The 17,824-nt window shown below is 31.1% G+C and overlaps 1 protein-coding gene and 1 non-coding gene across 2 annotated transcripts in view; both read right to left on the bottom strand.

Annotated features, from left to right (window-relative positions):
* Nucleotides 1-2,953: 2,953 nt before the first annotated feature.
* TRNAS-CGA (transfer RNA serine (anticodon CGA)) lies at nt 2,954-3,035 on the bottom strand. Its single transcript has one exon. It is a non-coding gene; the product is annotated as a tRNA-Ser (tRNA).
* A 10,441-nt stretch (nt 3,036-13,476) lies between these two features.
* LOC107451039 (uncharacterized) overlaps nt 13,477-17,824 on the bottom strand; it is a 37,866-nt gene continuing 33,518 nt past the window's right edge. Inside the window, exons 2-3 of the mRNA XM_016067011.5 lie at nt 17,130-17,349; nt 13,477-15,356 (exon numbers count right to left, since the gene is read on the bottom strand). Of these exons, the coding sequence (XP_015922497.2) occupies nt 13,787-15,356; nt 17,130-17,349 (1,790 nt within the window). The 3' untranslated portion in view covers nt 13,477-13,786. The remainder of the gene's footprint in view (nt 15,357-17,129; nt 17,350-17,824) is intronic.

A 17,824-nucleotide genomic window follows, 5' to 3' on the forward strand; every position in this document is an offset into this window, starting at 1 on the left:
GCGTTATAATGTTTTCACTTTAGTTATAAACAGCATTTCTTATTAATTTTTTTAAAGTGTTGAAATTTTGGATCTAAACGAGTTGTTAAAACCTATATATAAATATCTAAAAGTGTTAAACAATATATTACGGGCAATAACTGCTAAAAAATATCAAATACTTATTTACTAATGAAATATAACAAATCTTTCAATGAAGAAATGAATATAGCAAATCTAAGCTAGAAAGATAGAACAAATGTAGGTAGAACAAATGAAATAAACAAATCAGAACACGCTTCTAAAGCTTTATTTTAATTGTTGTGTTCTCCTTCAGACTTTTTTTACCTGCTGTACCTTTTCCCGATCTCTCTTTTATTTGTTGTGTCTTGAGACTTTTTTTATGTTGTAACTCTTCCCGATTTCCTCTACGACATACATATCTGCCGAAAATTATGACTTGGTCCGATCAGTCTAACCTCCCTTAACAGCCACAATGTAAAAAATTTTGGATCAAATTAAGATAAAAAATACCGATTGAAACACTCTAACTAAATAAATATTACTGTAAAAATAGCGGTATAATACTTTATGGTAAAATGAATTTAAACGGATGATGCACTTAAAGTGTAGGTATACTTAATACCGTAATTTGCTTGTATACCATCGTGAACTCTGCAAAGAATGAATCAACGAAGATTTGGTTTTAGAAGATTATTTGGACTGGGTTTTTAACGTAACTGCGAACAGAGAGAACTTGGTGCGGAGCGAATTTTCGAAATACAAATGCTTTTTTCGATGCTGTTTAAAAGATAAATTCTAATTCTCAATTGAAACAAATAGCAAACGAATCAAGTTTTCTAACTTTAGAGGGAAAAACATTGTACAACAAAGCAGTTTTCTCCACAGTATCAAGCCAGAGAATTGTTCAACTAATAACAATTTAACGTAATTCCTAGGAATTCGAAAAATTGTGGTCAAGGTAAAAAGTTATTCAAGTAGAAAACAGACGCGCTTAAAAACAGATAGGTTTCATTCTAAAGGCTTCCGTAACAAATAAAATTCCGGACGCCTGACAATGCAAGTCTCACTAGGGTCTCTCATACTGTTTATGAGGATGCCAACTGTTTTAAAGCTTGGAAGAAGATCTTGAAACAATAAAACTCACTCCTCTAGCAAGACAGTTCTTAGAATTGGAAGATTTCTGAAAGAGGATTGTAAACTGCAATTGTTGTGTCTAGAGCGAGCATCCCAGACATGCTCTATTGAGTTAGGATCTGGCTAGCTATTCCATCTGTTGAGTACCTTCGGCTTCAAGATATTCCTCGACCAGCCCTTAATAGATCCACTCTGTCCTCCATCAAAATAAGGCGGGGGCCGACAACGCCTCTCAACACTCTTGCGATGCGTACACTGTAAAGGATTCCGGATCAAATTACGGTAAAAAGTACCGGCACTCAGCGTGCCGTAAAATCCATTTTTACTGGAATATTTTACTGGAAAATCTGATGTTCCGTAACTTTTTACTGTAATCATCGCCGTAAAATCACTAAATCACCTTAATTAAATAGATACTTCTGTAAAAATTACTGTATAACATTTTACCGTAAAATGAATTTTACGATTAAATGTATTTTACGAATGATGCTCCCTAAATGCCGGTATTTTATATCGTAAATTTTATCCGAAATATTTTACAGTGTACACATTAAAAAAATCAGGGTGCCTTATTGATACTCTGTGTTTCAGTACAGCTTGTCTGAACTCGTAAAGGCAATATCAATCTAAAACACAAACGCTGTGGGCTTATGATCTCTTCACTGATTTCGATTCAGTTTAAACAATTATTCTCGACGTGTTCTCATATGTAGAAAACCAGGGACAAGACCATCATATTTCCAACGTCATTTAAGTGAACAACTACGGAATTCGACGCATCATGGTCTAAGCCGGCGTGACATTGTATAGTCGCGGAAATCTGCATATCTTTAAGGAAGCACCCTCAGATACACGGAAGAGATTAGGGAAAACCTGCCTCTGAAAAACCTGCTGATGCTAAAAAATACCTAAATGAAGGAATTATATTAATTGTTCCACGACCTAAGATTTATTTACATAAAGCATTTTTCAATCACGTAAACATTATGAGAGTTCTTTGTCATATTTATATTGCCGTCAGCTGGTGTCATATTTCATATTAAACCTTCCACAAGTGTAATTTTGCTGTATAATTTTTGGACTATCTTTTAGTAATGGCCATTTACGTATAGTGTTGGGTTCGTCCTATTACCTTTTTGTCATTATCTTGTTTTGTCAAACTTTGTATTTTCATTTGATTTGGTTGCTTATTTCTAAAATTCCCCCGCGAAAAAATATTTTTTCCCGAAACTTTGGACATGAGTTCACATAAAATTCAGGGGTAAGATCAGTACATTAATTACAGTTTATAATTACAGTTGACTTAGAATTTTCGATTATTCAAATCTTTATTCAAATTTCAAACAAAAACATACCTAAAAATAATTTAATTTAAAAAATTTAAATAATATTTGTCTAAATCGGTTTAATATATTATTGTTGAGCATCTAATAATCTAAGAATTAATTTATATATATCTATATATACACATATATTATTTTTCTTTCGTTTTCTTTTACTTATTTTTTTTTACTTATTTATTTATCTATTTCCTTTCAACTAATTAAATTCAAAACATTCGTATGTTTAATTCCTATAGCTTTAATTGAATAAATGAGTTTTATATCCTTAAGTTATAAATTAAAATAATTATTTTCTGCCCATCTGTATAAATTTTATACTATTTTAGAGGTCTCTCGTTATTTTATTCATTTTTAAATCAAAGTAAGAGTCTTTTAAATATAAAAAATTTATTTGCTTTGGTTGTACAACATTAAATGGAGAAATTTCGAAGAAATCAGTTACAACTTAAAAAATTCTCACGCAAAAAATTTACCGCAGCCGACAGGATTCGAACCTGTGCGGGGAGACCCCAATGGATTTCGAGTCCATCGCCTTAACCACTCGGCCACGACTGCGCGTTTTAAGAAGAATTAATAATGTTTCATAACCGAAATTGTGTTTACTTTAAAAATATTTTTTCATAATTTAGAAGTTAAGCTATATAATTATTAATTTTTCTGGTTCAACAAACGGATATAACAAAATTTAAAAGCCACTGTTAAGAGTTATTTTCGCTTTTTTTTAAACAAACTCATAAATTTCTATTACATTTATAAAAATTTATCGGGATAACAAAATTAAAAACATGATAAGATATTTAACACATAAATACATGACTGAGATCTTGCAACCTTTCTGTAGCATCACTATACAAATCTTACAATCTTCATTTCCTTCTTTAATTTATTTATATTATTAATCTCGCATCACTTAACTCCACATACTACAAATAACCAGCTCATCTTCCCTCGACTCTTTGTCTGAATTTCATTACAGAAATTATTTTCCATAATTCTGTGTGATTATGAATGAAAAAAGTAATTTATTTCAACAATTACATTCCAAGCATTCTCTTTAAATAGTATCTTTTGGACTTATGTTTCGTAGAATTCCACCAGATGGCAGCACAACACTAAGATTAAATTTGAATCTGTAGACATGGTGGGGAAACACTAATATAAGAGAATTACACCAAATATGCGTTAAGCAGAAAAATAAAATAAGTAAAAATCAATGTCGAACAAATAAATGTGGCAGGGCAGAAATGTGGAATGAATATAACCTCTTCCATTACACACACTTTGGCAATTTTGTTAAATATTTATTTACTTTATAAATATTACTTCATACATTAAAAAGAAAAATTCACATTTATTACATCAGAAATCTTTATTTTAATTATTTATTTTTTAAGATTTGATTAAGATCATTAAAAATATTCATTTAATTGAAAATTTTTATTTACTTTTCTCCGCAGAAAAAAGTGATATTTTTTCATAACATAACACAACACAGAACACACAGAAAGGCTGTCTTTTTTTCATGGCGAAAAAAGATATTTAAACGAATAAAAAGATTTTAAAATATTTGAAACAAAATATTTGTTTCATTTTTTATTCATTTCTTCCCGGATATTAGTCCTGTTACACATGTCCAATTTTTGAGGGGGCGTGAAATTAAAATACAGTCACAAAATTTCGCTCATCACCGCCCCCCTCCCAAAAAAAATCTTAAATTTTCTCTAAACATCTATAAAAAGATTAATCTCTTTTTTGCTTTTACATTTAATTAGTTTAAATTTGCAATGATTGATGAAAATATTCTCTGTTTCTCTGAAATATTAAGGAGGGATTTTAGAGAATTTTAATTATTGAGGGGGACATATACCACTCTAATGACGCCCATGAAAGCTACTAAAAGTTTCTTACTTTTTCAAACAAATATTTTTTTTCATAATTATCGCACAATTTTTCGATATTAATTTTTAAAAGAAACGTAAAGATTTTTAAAAATATTTATTTAAAATAAATTTTCATTTATATACTTTTTTTTCTTCACTTTTTTTTTTGAAAAGAAAATCCTCTACAGATAGTGATGTCATTTTCTCTTCTAAATTAAAAAATAAATAAATAAAGATAAGAGGCAAAGTTGAACTATATAAGTGGAGGACATCAGACTTCTCCATGTAGGGTGTTTTTAAAATCATTTTTATCTAAAGCACCTTTAATTTATGATAAATTTAAATTTATGATAAATTTAAATTTATGATAAATTTAAATTTATGATAAATTTAAATTTATGATAAATTTAAATTTATGATAAATTTAAATTTATGATAAATTTAAATTTATCATAAATTTATGAAAAAAGAGATTTTTGAAAAAATTCTATGTATATAAAATGTTCTATGTAAATTTAAGATAATTTTCCATCCATAAAATGACTTTATAGCTGAACAGTGCTCTTCAAAGCCTGAACGTACATCACTCAAAATCATTTTCCTCCTGTGCAATGAATTTTTTTGTTTCATATAAAATTGAACATTCAGAATAAGAAATATATCATATGCTGTGATACGTGGTTCTGAGTTAAGAGCGAATATCAAACGTATTTTATGAACATTTCCATGTAAACTTAGTGGTTAGAAATTGGATTTTGAGAATCATTTTCCTCTTTAAGAAATAATTTTTTTATTTTTATTTTTAAATTAAACATACATTTCATTAATAGCAGAATAAAAAATATTACATATGTTGTGATATGTGGTGAGTTTAGAGCCATTAGTGAACGTATTATATTGACATTTATGTATTAACTAGTAAATGGATTTTGAGTAAACACTCAAAATCATTTTCCTCTTTTTTTCCTTCTTTTTTTTTTTTTTTTTTTTGGTTTATATAAAATTGAACCTTCATTTCATGGATGGCAGAATAATAACATATGTTGCGATACGTGATTTTGAGTTTTGAGTTATTAGCAAACGTATTTTATGGACATTTCCGTGTAAACTTAGTGGTTAGTAAATGGAATTTGAGCAAACACTCATACTCAATTTCCACTTTATACTCATTTTCCAATATGACATATGTTGTGATATGTGGTGGAGTTTGGTTTGGAGCTATTAGTAAAGTAGTTTTTCATAAAATAACTAGACAAATCTGTTTTAGTATATAACAAGTAAAAAATTTTATACTTTACTTAGTTATTCTATGAAATAACTAGTTATTTTATTAAATAACTTGTTATTCTATGAAATAATTAATGATAGACCGTTAAAGTGAAAAATAAACAATTGGAAAGATATTTTATAAATTAATTAATCATAAATAGCTTCAAAAGTGCATTTTATCTCTATTGCGAATGATTAATTGATAAATAATAAAGAAAAGCAGATGATATAGGATAGCAGAGATAAAGGAAAGAGATGCTCATGTTAAGAACTACGTCAAAAAGGAATAGAATGAAGCTTACACATACGCGAATCAGTGCAAAGCTATAAGCTGAACAGGTTCGAAGAACAGATTTCACTCTTTAGCAGTAACATCTACTACTATTGAAATAATGATTTAAGCTAAAAGGCTCGAAATAAACAATCCCAATAATAAAGCATATGAAAAATCATCCTAATAACCAGTAAATTGTTTTAAAATTACTTTTATGTTGCCGAATCAGTGATGAGAAGCGGGCAAAAGGCTCTTCCATTATAAAAAAAATTTTAGTGCATAGTTGCTAACACTTTTGGTGTAGAGGTAAAGTAAAATTTTTAGAGAGTATGTAGTTGCATTTTTTATTTACTTTGTTACTAAATTTCAATTATTTATTTATTAAATTTTTGTTTGTTTGTTTATTGACAACACATATTTTTAGTCTCGTTAGAATTCATTTTTAGGATTCATTGCAAAAACATTTTGTTTAAAGAAAAAGCACTTTTTTAATAAAATATTCGCATTTTTCCAAAAAAATTTTATTTTTTCAATTTCATATAATTTTTTGCACGATAACTAGAGTTCTATATTTAAAAAGGCATTTAGTTTACCTCAACGTCAAAAACGGTGGCAACAATACGCCAATTTCCTTTACGGTACGATAATTTTATTTACCTAACACTTTAGAGCTGCACAATGGGTTATTGGTGACGGTCTGGGAAACATCCCTGAGGATGATCTGGAGACAACATACATACGTCACATCCCGTTTCACGGGGTGGACACATTCACACACCATCCATCCGCAGATTATAATTTTGACCAGAGCCAGAGCCCGATCAATCTCCGATTTAGTACCCCCAGAGGTACTGAAGTAGCGTGCACCAGTCACCATTTTGAATACGAGGAGTCTTCGGTCAGAGGGGATCTAACTCACGATCTCCCACTTTTTACAATGTAGAGAAATTTGAACTTTAGCTTCAATTACAACTTAAACACTATGGTTAAAAAGCATTAGAAAAGGTAAGAATCAGCTCTATTTTATTTATTTAAATGTATGTTTTTGGTATGTTAGCTTTTTTATTAATTTATTTATTTTATTTATTTGTTTCATTTATTTATTTACTTTACTTATTTATTTATTTATTTTCATTTGTATGTAAACTATAATCTAACGTCTACCAATCCTAAAATCTATAAAAATAATGAGTATTTGACTATTTATAAATAACCAGTGAACAAAATGGGTAACTTAACTGCTGCGTATCAGATCAAACATCCCAAAATGGAAGCGTGAAGATAAGCGAGTCCTGAATCCCTGTACGCATCTATGTATTTACAGACAACCCTATATGTATCCATATATTTATTGATAAAATCTACACCTATGCAGTTTTTTAGCTCGTTACGAATTTTGACTGAATAAGCCTTGTCAAGTTGAAGAAGAGATAGTACAAGACAGAAAAGGACATCGCGAAGATAGTTAAGGTGAAATTGGAAACCGCTACCTCCATGCTACAATGGCTGCATGTTATGTTCTTCTCTATCGGTGCTATCTGTTCTTCAGCTTGACTGAGGCTTATAAACCGTATTTAGAAATCAGCTCACAAGCCTGCTTATGTAAGTGTAACAATAAAAAGGAATTTGTTTTACATATTATATAGTACTTATAGAAGAATTTCGATCTTTGTCGCTCTAAATAGCTATATAAAACTATTAACGATGATCAAGAATACTTCCCTAGGATGATCCGGAGACATATCATCACAATTTTAATCATTTACAGATTGTATAGCTCCCCTGCTTTAGAAGCCCAAAGATCTGCACGCAAAATCAAGCACTTTATGGTAGATCAATTTACCGAAGACCGATGATCCACCTTCTCGGTCACTTCTCAGGCCTATGTCCCGCTGTGGACTGATCGTTAAGACACGGTTCTCAGCAGATCACCGAAGTCAAGCATCACTGGCTACGGTCAGTGTGCGGGTGGGTGACCACTTGGATCAGTCTGCGTAGGGACCGAGGGTGTGCGGAATTGGTCCTCGCTAAACTGTGCTACCGTAAAGTGCTCGACTTCGCGCGCTGGTAGTCGGGCTACCGAAGCAGGGGAGCCATCCCCCCTAATGAGGATCAAAATTGTGATGGCATGTCTTCGGATCATCCTCCGGGATGTTTCCCAGACCGTCGCCAATAGCCCATTGTGCAGCTCTAGTGCGACGTAAATTAACAACAACAACAACAACAGGCCTATTAAAGTGGTCCGGGTCCCCCACTGACTCATTGACAACTGCCAGTGACACTTGACTTTTATGTTCTACTGGGCTCCGTGTCTTACGATCACTCCACTGTAGGATGCATCCTGCCTATATATATACAGAATCGTGGGCTCAATTCAAGGAATATCCTGTAAAATCTGGTCAAATTTAGGAAGGGATAGCGTGTATTTGCGAAAGACAGCACACGGATATTGAACCAGCTATCTTCGTGCTTCTGGATGTTTGGCGGAAGGACAATATCCTTCGAGTATGGAGGCTCCAATAATGTTTAACGTTTGACTGTTTTAATTACAATAAATCACGGGGCCTTCTTTGCCATGCGATATCGCCAAAACACTTGCTGTATATTTTGTTGTTCTTCTCAAAGTGGTGCTATCTGTTCTTAAAATTGTTGTTGTTGTAGTTTATTTACGTTGCAGTAGAGCTATACAATTGGCTATTGGCGACGGTCTGGGAAACATCCCTGAGAATGATCCGAAGACATACCGTCACAATTTTGATCCTCTGTAGAGGGGATGACCCCCATGCTTCGGTAGCCCATTGACCTCGGGAGAAGTCAATCACTTTACAGTAGAGCAGTTTAACGAGGATCAATACCACACACCCTCGGTCCCTTCGCAGACTTATCCCAGTGGGCACCCACCAGCACACTGACAGCAGCCAGTGATGCTTGACTTCGGTGTTATACTGGGAACCGTGTCTTAATGATCAGTTCACGGCGGTACTCTTCAAATTGAAAAAAGTGTATGTATTTACAAAAAAAAAAACAACTAGCACATGTGCATGTGAATAAATAAATCCATCTCCATATAAGGGAATAAAAAGAATATCATAGCTGATCTATCCGAATTTAGAGTCCTTGAAGAACTATAATATGGTTTAAAGTTAAATAAATTACTCTGAGAGTTATTTAGTTTACTTTTCAATGATTTCAGTTTAGGATCTTTAGTTAACAATCATTTTGGTTTGATATGACTAAGATCTTCTTTATCAAGCGTCATCTATAAATGAAGTGACAAAAAATAGCAGTTTATTTTTAAAGCTTTTAAAAATAACTATTTAATTCCTTTTACTTATTTATCATTAAATTATAATTATAAATCTAACAGAAAAACCGCACTTTTGCTACGGTACAACTTAAAACGAAAAGAAAAATATTTTTGATTCCAAAGAATTTAAAATAAATGACGCATAAGCTTCAATGCAAAGACCTTTCATAAAACCAGTTCAAAACATTTCTAAGTTCATTAAAGTTTGACAGACGAAGGAAAACTAGTAAAAAAAAATAAAAAAAATGAACGATTTTGATTTACCGCAAAGTTCTTTGTTCATTGATTGTGAATATGCCTAAGCTTTATATTTAATTTAAAAAGAAAAGGAGGAAGAGTCAATGAACAAAAGTATTACTTTTTCTTTCATTTTGGAATTTAGAATAAAAGAATGCATTTTACGACCTACATTTACTTTCGAACACCCACCTATGAATTCTTTTTTGACTAGTCATTCATACAATTTGTTGCTTTATAGAAACTCGTTATCTAACAAATTCTTTCAGATTAAAAAAATTCTTTCAGATAAAACGTTTTTATATTTATTTCTTACATCTGAGAAGGACAGATTTAAGGAGATATCAACAACAACTTCAGAACAGGTACTTCTGAAATAGTTTTAAGGGAACTTTAACCTTTTAACTCATTAGATTCCTTAGTCCCCTTTTACGGAATGTTCGTTTAAAAAAATGGGTAACACCTACTTGAAGAAATTTGGGCCAATTGAAGCTACATTCTTTTGTTTCCTAATATTGTTTCCTGATAGATACTTAACAAGTTTCAGAAATTTCCACTAAGTAACACCATAATACACGAAAACAACTGTTTGCCTTTTTGCAAATGCGATGTTTTTCCCCAAATGCTCTTCAGATCTTTTTGAAAATTATAATTGTATTGCCTCAAGTTTTTTAAATTTATTTATATCGAAGAACTAAGGCATTTATTTCAATCATAAAACTAGTATTATAATGAATACAAAACTCTTTATCAGGATATGGAATGCTGCTGATGTGATTTTTAAGGGGACATTCAAGCGTGGTTTTGAGTTATTTTTTAACCTGTCCCCTTTTGTTAGCGAACGTATTTCAGTCCCCTATGCTTACTTAAGACATATTTTTTTAAAACATAATTTTTTCGTAAATAATATCTTAAAAGCCTTTTTTTTCTTCTTGATAAAGTTAACAAAAATGTTTATGTTTTCTTTCTCTTTTGGTTTAATTAATTAATTTATGTATGTCACCTGCAGAACTTACGGTGGAATTATGATGTCATTAAAAAGCTAATTAAGCAAAACATACTTCCTGTTATTTTCTGAAATTGTAGTTTGAATAACAGCTTCTTTCATTCACAATAATCAAAGTTTTTGATTGAAAAATGTGTAAAGTCATATAATTTTTTAAATTTCTGTACAGTCCTTAGTATTACAATTAACCTGTCCTAAATCTTAACCCTTTTCTTTTAATAAAAAAATAAAACCACTGATTAAAAATTTGGCTTATCACAAAATTCGTGTATGCACGGAAAAAAAATCAAGCAAAATTACCGCACTAGTGTAGTAAAGAAATTTCTGGTTGGAAAAAAAAACAATAATAAAATAATTTAAAATCTGGTAACAAAACCAATATATGTAGTATTTAAATCAATCATTTGGTAATTTTTCCATTCGTTATGGTAACTAATTATCGGGAATTGTGAAATTGAAAATTATAGCTCTTAGTAGCAAACATTTAGTAAAGAAACAAATCTGAAAAGTAAATTAAATCGAATAAATGGTTTTTATACCATTCTGTATTGGTTTTTATGCCATATTGTGAGCATCGTTGACACAATGTTCAAAATAAATATGGTTTTCGTTGCAGATAGGGATTTTTTAATTGGGTTGAGTGGGTGAATCCGTTAAAATAAAATTTATTTCATGTCATACTCAGATTTTTTTTTTCAAAACACCTCCATTTTTTTTTTAAAAAAAGTTTACTTTTAAAAATCCTACGTGAAATAAAAACTACATTCATGTAGTTTAAAAAAAATCAAAATGGAATCAAATTTGAATAATTTTTTTTTCAACTTATGAATAATTTAAAAAATAGGTTATAAACATTGTATTATACAAGCTCTAATTTTTTAAATTTTTGAATTTGTAACATATTAAAATGAAGATTGAAAAATGTAGAATGAGATAATAAAAAAAATTTTGTTGGTGTTGTTGTGTTGTTACTTTTACCACTTGCCAATCCAGCAAGTCTGCTTGAAATCAAGTGAATTTTCAAGACAGAGAGTGCGTTTCTTGTTTTTTCAGTGGCTCCATCTATCACCAGGAATACGACTTCAGCCACACACGTCACAACCCGTTTCAAAGGAAGGACCCTGTCATACTCTATTCATTCATCCACAGATCAGAATTTTGACTTGAACCAGAGAACGATCAATCTCCAATTCAGTACCCCCAGAGGTATTGATTTTTTTTTACTTTGTAACCCCAAAAATTTAAAGTGCACCTGCCACCATTTAAAACACGGGGATTCTTTGGCAGGCGGGATTAAGACTCGCGTTCTCACGAACACGAGTTCAACGTCCTACCAACCAGGCTATCCGTGTAAAATATCCTCAGTGGCAGACAAATCATAGGTCGGGGCCGGGATAGCCTGATTGTAGGGCACTGGGCCCATGTTCAAGTGGTCGTGGGTTCGATCCCCGAAAGCCGAAGAGTCCCCGTGAAGTAAATGGTGACTGGTGCACGTTAAATCTTTCGAGTAACAAAGTCCTCCATGCTCCCATAGCAAATCATACCTCTGGGTGATCCAGGAGTTTCCTTGTCTTCTGGATTAGTTCAAAATTACAAGGCTACGTAGTTGAACATTAGTAGGCGTAAACCCAAAATTGGGTCGGCTGTTCAACGACGGTTATAAAATAAAATAAAATCATAGGTTAGAGTCCCCTTGCTGTTAGACTAACCGTGTGAGGTTTTGGTGGCAGTCCTCTCCATGTAATGCAAATGGGGACAAGTTTGAATTAAAAAGTCCTCCACAAAGGCAAAATTTCTGCCAATGCTTGACCTTGGAGTTCCTTTGTCTTCTGGATTGGATTCAAAATTTCAAGGCTACGGAGTTGAAGATTGGTAGCCGTAAGCTCAAAATTGGGTTGGTTGTTCAAAGACAAATATAAAATAGAAAATAGAAAAGCAGGTTATCCTAGCCCATTAAAAAATTATTTAGTTTGTCACAATCTGTACAAAATTAATAAAAAATTCTTTCTTTTTTTTTTACTGACTTCTGCTGCGTTGTTTCCCCTTGATAGGAGAAGAGTCGTGAGTGTTAACTGAGAATTAAAAATGAGTGTCCATTGAATGTAACTACTCAATAATATCAGAAATTTGGATATGAGTCATTTCTGACCTCTCTATTCTCATTGATACCATTGGATTAAAATTAATACGCAATTGTGGATACTTGTCAAATTAAATTCAATCAGAGCAAGAAACTAAAAGTTTCAGATCATCATGAAATTTCACAGCATTAAGATGCGTGACAAATTAGGATTATAAAACGGTGAAATACAGAAAAACAAACGACTACTGTACAAAAGAATGCCATCCTGAAAACCTGTTGATCCTAACGCAGTTTACAAAATTAAAATCGATTTAAGCTACCACTATAAGAGACTCAAAATAAGTAACATTTTTGTTACGAATTTTTTAATTTTTTTTTATTTTAATTTTCAGTGTTTTTGCTAAAAAAAGTAATTTTTTCAGAAAAATCTAGTCTCTTGTCTTGTCTAGCCTCTTATCTAGTACCCATACAAAATTTCGTAACAGACTCCATATTTATAGCCGAATTACGAAAGTCTAAAATTCAATTTATTCTTTTCTTACCAGAATTTCGCAATAATAATAATAATAATATTTCTTTAGAACTTCCTTGCTTCTAAAAATTTTAGTGACTTCTTGAAACATTTTAAAACTTAGTTTGCAAAATTTAGACATGAGTGTACCATTTTTTTTTCTTAATTTTTTCTTCATTTGAAATAGTAATGTGGGGACAATTCTCCGACTGATTGTTCAACTGGCGTATAAATGATCCATTTGTAAAAAGTGTACCACCTATGATGAAAGTTTAGGTATTTTAATATTATTAAATTAAATTAGAACACAAACAAAGGCAATATTTTTAGTAAGTATGCGAATAGTTTAGTTCAAAATTGTTTAAAGCTTTTGTTTTCTTACTTTCAAAAGTTAAACTATTATGAAGCTCCTTAAATGAGTCACGTACATTTAGTAACTATGTTTTATGTAAAATGACACAGAAAAGTTACAATTATCATACACGTAGCACCTATGACAAATGAAATAATTACACCATTTTTCAATTAAGTTACTTTACATCAAGCAAATAAAGATTCTCATAGAGAATCTATACATAATTCTTTTCTAATGAAAGATTTGATGCAATATTGATTTCAGAATATATGGCATATGGCAGGCATTCAACATTCTCCAATTAAGTACAATTTTCGTTCCAAAAAATTGGATTGAAAATTATTGTCTCAAAATTAAATATTATTTTTTATCAAGGAACTAATATTATTTTCCATAATCACTATAATGTTCGAAAATATTGGCACATGCAAGTCGACCTTCTCCAAAATCAGGCTCATTAATAACGACAGATCTACCTATGACACTAGCCGGTCCTACAAGTGGAAGCATTGGGTCTGTAAAATAATATCGTGATATTTGTTGTTTATTTCCCTGAATTCCAAACGGAGGGATATCAAGGTGCCGTAATTTGCCAGAAAAGTCTCCAACTTGGCATCTTTGAGGTGCTAAACCGGAACAATGACTAAAGTAAAAACCATTAACGCTGACATTGTAAGGATTGAACACTGAACCAGCTTGAAGGCATTCTATACCACTCAGGCTAAATCGTTGGCCAGTTGGAATTGCTCGTTCGTTTACATGCCAAGGGTGATGATAGGTCTTGGTTTGAGACGCAGCTGATGGATAAGATAGCTCTAAATATACAGAAGTGTCTGCAACAAGGTCATCTCTGTCTTGTCTTAAAATAAGTTGTCCTTGTAAAGGAAAATCAAATGTTGCAAAAGCAGTAATAACTCTCCTTCCAGTAAGTTCAATATTTCCACAAGCAAGAGGTTGACCATCGGGATAATAAATCACTATAGCTCTACCAATCACACTGTTTACTCCAAACAAAGATAACTGAGGGTCATAAACTTGCTGAAAATGTTTTTCTGCATTATTTAATGGTCCAAATTTTCCACTCAAATCACCAACTGCGTATTGATCTGAACTACCCTTATTTGGCTCTGGAACGGCATCTGGTGATTTTTTCAGTGGATTGTAGATAATGGATTTTACATTGGGACATACCTCAGTCTTGTCTCCTCTAAATATTAATGGTAATTCATCAATTCCATAGCTGTAAGCTTTTTTATTCAAATCATTTAAATTTATTGTAACTAGAGTTGGGTCAAAAGGAGATTCTTGCCGAAAAGATATCTCTCCAGATGCTTCCGAATCAAACTTTGCCATTGCTTGTCTAGGTTCAATTGGTACTAGACGACCACATGCTAGAACTTCTGATGGATCAATATCAGAATATATGGCAATATAAAGACTATTAGCAACTTTTTCAAGAATGGGAGCAGAGACAACTGAGTGATAAGTACGACCAGTTATTGAACTGGGTTCACGCCCAACTGCAGCATATCCTACTGCCTCGGAAATGTGGAAAAAGGGTGTTGCTTGAAGATTAGCACAATGTGTGACTTCATTTTGGAAAGTAATTGATGGAGATTCAGAGGCACCTGAAATGGATTGCATGATTGCCCAACGATGAATCGAATCCCTTCTCGTTCCATTTACGTACCAAAGCTGTGATGAAATTCCTGTACCAAATGCACTTTGTCTAACAACAACTGTTCCTCCAAGGGGTGAAAATAGTTTAGCTTGGTAAGTTCGTATTCTCGATGTAGGTTGAATTACTGCGCATGAAATTCTTCCGGTTTCAGGGCTTCGTAGTACGAGAGTTCTTCCTAAAATGGATGCATTTGGAATCAGTTTCAGATTTGAAAGTAAAACCATATCTTGACCAGCTGTAACCGTTCCGTGTTTTTCAGTGAAATCAATATATCTGAAAATATAATATATGTAAATGAAGTGAAAAATAGTATTTGCACTTTACAACATTGGAACATCAAGCACAAATTAAAATTTGTAAACAGAGAAAATTAATTTTTGAAGCGTATATTAAGAACATAACGGAACCTGGATAATTCGTTAAAATCATAAATTACAATCAAAATACAAAGAAATTATAGTAAATTCATATATTATAGTAAATATGTCAAATCAAATCAAATTATAGTAAAATTTGATAATTTGATTTGACAATAGTAAGTCAATATCAAATTATTGCAAAAATGTCCATAAAAACTGATATAGGAAAAAAACGATTTTCCGCGTGTAAAGGAAAGATTTTTCTACTCCACTATTCATTTCACTGCATAACAACTCTGGGGAAAACGGATTTTTCGCGTTATTGATTTGTCAAAACTTAGTGATCTGCAAAATGCAACAGAGGGTGATTCAATCGTTATTTTTGTGTAAAATGGGGATAAATGGCCCTTCCCTCCTTGATCTTCAAATATATGTAAAAATGAAAAAAGACATATGGTTTATAATGTATATTCATTAAGGTGAACTGAACTACCAAGAATATATGACCAAAAAGCAGTTTGACTTGATCACAAATAGTTCCTACAAATGTAGAATTATTTTATAATTTTATTTCAATTTTATTATTTTTACAATTATTATTTCAAGTTGATTTCTTAATAAATATGCTCTAAATTGTCGTTATAGAGCATAGAGAATAACAAACCTTCATTATCTTTCTACTAATTTAATCATTATTTCTTACATATTTTTTGACATGTTCCTCATTTTCAATTGTGCGAAGGATTATAAAAACAAATCTTTTGTTTAATCTCTTCTATTAAAAAAAAGAAAAAAAAACATTTTTCATAAAAATATTTATCTTATTTATTAAAACAATACGGGCATATTATCTTCAAATAATATTCCTTGAAACCATTAAAAGTTTAATAATATTCTTGAATCTTTAATTTTTGTACTAAATTATTCTAAATAACGATATTTAATTAGCATGCTACCCTTTTATGTTGATCTATATAATCAAGCAAATAAAAATTGATTATACATATTACAAAAGATATTACAGTTCAATTTTAACGGGTACATGGTTCAATTTAGCACCTTATTAACCCTTTGTAGCAGAATTTTCGTTACACACACATTTTTCATGTATTTTTTATTATTTTGTACTAATTTAGGTCAAAATAAATGAAGAATATTACATGTAGCATTTGAATAATTTATGGTCATGAAATAAAAAATGAAAAATCGGTATCTTTTTCTGCGTTAAGGGGAAGTAAAATCTCCTAACACGACTCACTCCCAAGTAAAAGAAAGTTAAATTTGCCCTTACTTGCAGTTGCTTATATCTAAAGGAAACAGTTATTCCTCATTGAAATTTCGTTAATTTACAAAATCGATTATTGATAAATTTTTGATGATGAATGAAAAAAAAAAATTCAAACCGTTTTTTCTCTTCTGAATTTTATATTTTAGAGCAAATGCAATTCTGCTAATCTAGCATATATTTTTGGTATAAATTTGATTGTTTTTATAATTAAAAATTAGAGTGTTAGAAAAAAAATTATAAAAGAGACACCTAAGTCCCCTCTGGGTCAAAAGTTTAAGTTTGCAGCAAATTTTCGCGATATTATGGTTCAATATACCCATATTATTTTTCATCGTTTAACAAATATTTTCGAAAACGCGTATTGCAAATTTGAGTGCAAAATGTTAATTTCATACTAACGTTCGTCCAATTTTTTCATCACTGCAGGGATTAGCAGTTCCTGGTATAGATGGAAATTCATGAATTTTCCATCTGAATTTCTCTCCATAAGTTCCTCCTCTTAAAAATACCCGGATTGCTGTTCCTTTTGGATCATCAAGAAATTCAATATTTCCTTGTAAACCACCTGAGTTTATGCTTGCTACTAAACCACTGCTACTTACGGTGACAACTTGCGACTCTATAAAGATAAGATGATTTTTATTAGTTTTGAGGAAATGACACAATTATTTAGGGAATTACAGAATAAAGATACAAAATCGATACAGAGGAAATCAAATATTGGAATAGGTTTTATACCTATAAATATATTTGATAAAATAATGTGTATAAATATAATAGCAATTTACATAAATACATTTGTAAAATTACCGTACTGAGTGATGATGAAAAAAATATCAAATGAATGGTTAAAAAAACGTACATTTTGGTTTTATTAACCCAGAGTATGGTTTATACTCCGGGTTAATAAAACCAAAATGTACGGTATTTTAACCATTCATTTGATAATTTTTCTGTTCACATGTAAATGGTTTACAGAAATTCTGTTTTTCAAAATTATTATTCTTATTATCAAATATTTAGTAAAATATTCAAAATTTAAAAGTTAATTTAACCGAATAAATGGTTTTTATGCTATGCTCTAAAGTATCGTG

This window comes from Parasteatoda tepidariorum, chromosome 11, assembly GCF_982258835.1.
Source record: "Parasteatoda tepidariorum strain Cologne lab strain chromosome 11, Ptep-v5.0, whole genome shotgun sequence".
Classification (NCBI taxonomy): Eukaryota; Metazoa; Arthropoda; class Arachnida; order Araneae; family Theridiidae; genus Parasteatoda; species Parasteatoda tepidariorum.